The sequence below is a fragment of the Pteropus medius genome, unplaced genomic scaffold, assembly GCF_902729225.1.
Source record: "Pteropus medius unplaced genomic scaffold, Ma_sr-lr_union100, whole genome shotgun sequence".
Taxonomy (NCBI): Eukaryota; Metazoa; Chordata; class Mammalia; order Chiroptera; family Pteropodidae; genus Pteropus; species Pteropus medius.
Genome location: NW_024350926.1, coordinates 12,865,664 through 12,871,672, shown reverse-complemented (window position 1 = coordinate 12,871,672; position 6,009 = coordinate 12,865,664). Strand labels below are relative to the sequence as shown.

At 45.4% G+C, this 6,009-nt stretch overlaps 2 protein-coding genes and 1 non-coding gene across 3 annotated transcripts in view; 1 reads left to right on the top strand and 2 right to left on the bottom strand.

The window, feature by feature from the left end:
- Positions 1-575, top strand: part of SLC7A13 (solute carrier family 7 member 13) — a 71,424-nt gene extending 70,849 nt beyond the window's left edge. Inside the window, exon 4 of the transcript XR_005648450.1 lies at positions 550-575. The gene's annotated coding sequence lies outside the window, so the exon portion shown is untranslated. The remainder of the gene's footprint in view (positions 1-549) is intronic.
- Positions 1-1,296, bottom strand: part of ATP6V0D2 (ATPase H+ transporting V0 subunit d2) — a 20,087-nt gene extending 18,791 nt beyond the window's left edge. Inside the window, exon 1 of the mRNA XM_039841968.1 lies at positions 1,015-1,296. Within this exon, the coding sequence (XP_039697902.1) occupies positions 1,015-1,144 (130 nt within the window). The 5' untranslated portion in view covers positions 1,145-1,296. The remainder of the gene's footprint in view (positions 1-1,014) is intronic.
- Positions 1,297-5,318: 4,022 nt separating this feature from the next.
- Positions 5,319-5,437, bottom strand: LOC120585646 (5S ribosomal RNA). Its single transcript, XR_005648467.1, has one exon. It is a non-coding gene; the product is annotated as a 5S ribosomal RNA (ribosomal RNA).
- Between the last annotated feature and the right edge of the window lie 572 nt (positions 5,438-6,009).

Genomic DNA, 6,009 nt, shown 5'->3' with positions numbered 1-6,009 from the left:
GGGGGTGAAGAGGGACCAGGTGCCAGGTCACCTTCCAGGTGCTGGACCAGAAAACCCCAGACGGAGGTCATGGACAGGTTTATGGCATAGATCGTGGTGGTTTCACGGTGTATGCTCCGCTCTAAACTCACCAAGTTGTATAAAATATGTATAGCTTTTTGTATGTTGCTCGTACCTCAGCGATTAGTGGTTTTATAAAAAAAAGATAATGTTCATTTGCAGAGCACTTTGCAGTTCTAACGCATTCCCTCAAGCGCTTCCTGATCTGTTTCTTCAAAAACTCAGCAAAGCAGGTGTTATCACTGCATTTCACAAGGGAGGACTCTGAGGCTCAGGTCACCTACCTAGACCTGGCAGAGGTCAAAGTCGGGAGCTTTGCACCCAAGGCTGGCCTCGCCCCATGCCCCTCCCTCGGTGGGTATTTTTTAAGTTAAGCTTCGGTTAAAGACAAACCTCAAATAAACTCTCACACCAATAGATAAACTGGGGATAGAATAAAATTCTCTGGTCCGAGGTTTTAGTATTTTTTTTTTTTTTTTTTTGCCATAGATCCCTAGGTGATCTGGTGACATCTTTCTCCAATTAATATTTATAAGTATGTATATTTTAAATATGTAATGCTGTCCTTTATCAAGACATCAGATATCAGGATTAAAGGGTGAGTGCGATATCCAGGCTAACGAGACAGGGAAACATCAGTGAAATTTCTAAGCGTCTACAAGAGCTGTACACCAATGTGAAAATACTGACTTTCTGTTGGTGACCAAGTGCCAGCCATGGTGACGGTGACCTCGTGCCTGCATTCGTAATGACAGGAGGTGCTCAGTTTCACGCAGAGAACACTGAACGTGGAGGTGTAACTGTGTTTCGCACCCCAGTTCGTGGGCCCCTGGCGTCTGGGCCTGGGGAGTAGGAAGCAGCCCCTGGCCCTCAGGCGGGGGCGGGGGGCGGAACCGCAGCCCCTCACCCACGCTCCCCGCGTTTCCTGTTTATCGGGCAGCAGGGCGGCCTTACCTTCCAGGGTCTCGCACTGGACCAGGTTGGCGTAGTCCTGCTGGCTCAGGAGGCCGGCCTTGCAGCCCCGCACCAGGCCTTCCAAGTACCCGTGGTCCACGTTGAAAGACAGCTCGTCGCTCTCCATCATGGAGCACAGGCCGCGGAGCTCAGACTGACGCGCTGTGTCCCCAGCCTCTGACCACCTGCTCTGGTCTGGAAACTGCCGGCAGCTCCTGGGAGTTAATCAGGAAGCATCAGCTGATAGTCACAGTTTCCTCCGTGACCAGCTTCCTCCGGTTCCAGTGACTTTGCACATCGCGTGCTCAGCCCTGTGCTTACGGCAGGAGTGAATCAGCTCCACAGCCCACCAACCCGGAGGTCACGGCGATGGGGAGGGGCAGGCGGGCAGGGGTGGGGGTGGGGGACAGGCTCCCATGGCCCTCCCTGGCTATGTCCCTGGAAGGTGAACCCCTGAATGTTTTGTAAATACCCGACCAGCCATCTGAGCTCCTGAGCTTTCAAGTGTAAATCACATTTGTTCTAAATTTCTTTAGGACTATTAATGTGAAGAAAGAGGGGGCATTTAAAAAAGTTAAGTTATATGAATAGATCAATCCTGAACAGGCAGTTTGAAGAATCCGGAGAAGCTAATTAGGCAACTCAGTTGCTTGTAAAACAAACTAAAGCTATCAGCACTGTTTCATTTGTTTGTTTTAAACTTGTAAACCTTTATGATGGTACATTTCAAACAGATACAAAAGGAAACAATACCAGAGTTAACCCCCAGGGACCCCATCCCCCCGGCTTCCAGCCAGTCTGTGGGCTTTGCCAGGGTCAGCAAGCTCTCTGCCCAGGGCCGGACGCCAAGCACTTCGGGCCTCGTGGGCCGTACACTCTCTGCTGCGACCACACAATTTGGCCATTGTAGAGAAAGAAACCATAGATCACACGTAAACAAATGAACGTAACTGTGTTCCAATAAAACTTTATTTACAAAACCAGGCGGTGGGCCAGATGTGGCCTCTGGGCCATGGTTTGCCGACCCCTGCTCTAGAACCTTGTTCGTTCACTTCCTCTGTGCCCCGAATCCTTGTCAAGTAAATCCATGATTCCATATTATTTTGCCCACAAATGATTCCATGACTGTCTCTAAAAGACAAAGATCCTTTTAGAATACAATCACAACTCTATTGCAATGCTTAAAGTTATTTCTTAATATTAAATATATTGTCATCTTCAAATTTTCTCAACATAATTTCTGTTTATTTTTAACTCGGATTTGTTTGAACGAGGAGACCTGGCATTTGGTATATACGGCTCTTCACTTCCGCCCAGGTACAATTGGTTCCCCCCCGGCCACTCACCCTGCTTTTTGTTTAAGAAAGTGGTTCTCAAGAGCTTTCCATTTTGGGGATTTGCTGATTGCATCCCGAGGTGTCATTTAGCTTGTTCTCTGTCTCCTATAATTCCCGTAAATTGGTTGCATCTGGGGGCTGGAGCGCTTTCATGTTAGATTTTTTTTTTTTTCCGTTTTGCAAGCACACTTCACAGCAGTATTGCATATTTTCCATCAGGATGTGTGTAGTGTTTGTCTCTTCCCCACTTTTTTTAAATGTCAGCAGCCATTTATGATCGCAACCTAGATCCAGTTTTATTTGGAATAACAAAATGATTATTATTATTTTGTTTATCATTTCTTATTCATTTATTAGCTGGACTACTTCTATAAAAGAAACTTTTCGATGCGAACTATCGATTATCTTAGTTCGCAATTCATATAAGAAAGCAGGATAAGCGCTTAGCTAATTCCATGTACCAGTTTTTCAAATAATGAGTTGGTTCCTTTGCATCCTTCAAAAGTGATCAATAAGGTTGTTTTTAAAGTAAAAAGTATTGCTATTAACTTCTGCATTTAAACATAGTCGGCGCATCCTTTCGATGTAACTCTGGTGGTCTTCGGCCACTTCCCTGCTTTCTGCGAAGACGAGTTCATTCCACGAGTGTTTTGGACGGTTTTTGCCCAGATCTGGGCTCGGCCATTTCCCCAAGGGGCGCTGGTGTGACATTACAGTTCTTCGGGCGTGTTCAGGAAGAGGCCTGTCTCCGTCGAGCAGTGGACGGCGGCCAGTGGTGAAGGCCCCACATGGCCCCAGAAGCCCGGGTCACTGCACCTGGGCGCAGGCTCCTGCCAGCAGGTGGCAGACGGCAGCTCAGCAGAGGCGATGCTTTTGCAGGTGGGTCCATGAAGGCATCGAAACAAGACAGCCCCCTCCCCCGTCAGTCCCAGAAAAACATGATGCTGAACATCTAGGTTTTAAAGCCACAGGAACTTAACTCCTGTGCATGTCCTTCCAGAATCCCAACCTGACTGAGGCAGATTTCGTGAGAAAAAACGGGGAGCCTGTGACAGCTGAGTACAGGACCCCGGCCGGCAAACCGGACTGTCCTGTGACTCAGAGCAGGTGCCACACCCCCGGCCAGGGGCCCTCCTGCAGGAGCCAGTGACCCTCGTCACCACCGCTGGCCTTCGAGCTGCTTCGGCCGGAAAGTCCCTGTGCCTGAGCTTAGATGTGGGACTAGTTACGCTTCGTTGACTTGGGATAATTCGAAGTTTTAAGGGTGTCTGGATATTTCAGGAGTTGGCTGGCTGCGGAGTCTGACCCATCGGTGAACTGTAATGTGCTCTTTGCCCGCGTGGGTCATCTTTTGTACTTAAACAAAATGATATTTCTGCTTTGGTGTGGTGTTAGTTAAGCCTGGGCCCGGCATAGCACGTGTCTGCCCTCACGAGGTCTCACGGTTCTTCAGTGACTCTGTTCCATTTCTTATCACAAAATCTGTCCTATGGCAAGAACTTCATAGGAACCAGTCATCGCTCACAATATTTAGATGACGTATACGTAGGTATCACTATAATCAAAGGTAAACCGTTCGAAATCCTGGAATGACTTTTACTCCAAAAGCTTAAGGGCTTAAACTCGTACTTCCATCTAAATCCTATATTCTCTCTTGCAGAGAAATGAATAATTACCCAAGCAAGATGATCGTTTTTTTCTCATATTTTATATTTTGTTCTGTCTTTTTTGTCTTCTTTTCTGCTCACCAGAGCAACGCAAACTTTTTGCAAAAACTCCGCCATTACAGAAGTAGATGGGACGGAATGTCCTCTAAGACCGAGCTGAAGGAATAACACTGAGAACAGTGCGCGTGAACTTAGTTAAGCTCCAAACACTTGCAGCTCATTGTGCCAGGAATTAATTGTTCAGAGCGTCACTCTAGTTTGGAACCACCAGAGGTCACCATAACACCACAGCCGGCGTCTGCATTTGCTTTACCTTATCCGGATGTGTTTTCATTCGAAAAAGGTTCACGTCCAAGTTTAGAGGAGCTGCTTCCAGTGGCTTCTGTGGAGGCTTTTTTAGACGTCTCGCTGGGTGCCAAGGAGCTCTGTGCCCCCCATCTCTTACCCCACCCCTGAACAGTGACCCTTTTCTCTCTCCCATGCAGCAAGTTGCTTTTTAATCTTTTCGTCTTGTTTCACAGTCTGGTTTCATGGGCCCTATTTATTCGCAGTGACCTAACCTGGTTTTAAGGATCCGGGTGGAAGGGATGGGGTGGGGGAGGGGAAACGCTCTGTGAACAGTTTTGAGAAACACGATGGACGGGACTCGTGCTCTGGGACCCTCCAAGTGCTTGCGGATAAGCGAGGCCCCTGAGAACGTGCTCTGGTGATTAAGGCTGCTGAACCTTGAAACGGCGTTTTCCAAACAACTGATTAAGCGAGGGCTCCCTTCGTTGAGACAAGTAACGCCATTAACAACCTCAAGAGGTGGCATTCCTTGGAACACGATTTGGTAAATTCTGATCTAAAACATCATTTAAAAAAAATTTACAGAACTCATACAGCACACTATTACAGAAATATTCAACTCATTTTTAACTTGGACAAGTCATATTTTTCAAAGTCAGGTATTTTAAAACTTAATAGCTTTACCATGTTTTGTTCTCCCCTCCAAATATTTTCCATTCTTTATTTTTTTCTATATTGATGGCAGAGATCCCAGGATCTGTTTTGCTACAGGAATAGCTTGTGTGGTAATTACGTAAACTAATAACGATGAAAACTTCACCGGCAGGAATAATAAATGGCATTATTATGCAGAGAATACTATTTCCATGAGAAAGTATGAACTAAGAAAAACGAATTATAGATAGGAAAGTCAATGTCATATATATATATATTTTTGGCAAGGCAACCCTTGGGTGACCTCACAGATTGCAAGGACCTTGTCAGTTTACAATGCCTTATTTTTCATCTTTTACGCCTACAGCACCTGGTCTTCCTAGGTGGTCTCCCATCCAAGTACTAACCAGGCCCGACCCTGCTTAGCTTCCGAGATCAGACGGGATCGGGCGTGTTCAGGGTGACGTGACTGTAGACTCCATGTCTGATATTTCACAAATCTAGAAAAATGTCACAGAGTTAAAATTTGTCATCAGAAAAAGTTTTATGCAAACAAAACTGACACTCTTAGAATAAGAAGGGACCCCAGAGGTCATTTGGTACCATGTCGCACACCAGCTGCGGGAGGCACTCGTGGCTTTTGGGGCTAACCATTAAGTTTCCAGTGATCTCCAAGTATTAGAAATATCTATTTTCTAGTAAAAAAAAAAGGTGCTTCCATCAGCTAGTTCCATTTCTACTTCTTCAAAATTTATAATAATAAAATGATGACTTTATTCAGTTTACCAATTTTTAAAAAGAAACTGTTACCGAATGGCTTTTAAGAATATTTGAAATGGTTTTTCTTTTTTATTTAATATCTTTTATTTAACATCTTTATGTAAGAGTGCTTTACATGCCACGCAGAATTACAAAACGTATTGGAAATAGCGAAGAACTTAGGAACATCACAAACAGCCTTCTTTCCTTAAAGAAGGGAAATCCAACTTCCTGAAGAAAGGGCAAAGAAATTTTTATTTTTTAACAGAATCACGAACCAGTAATGGCAA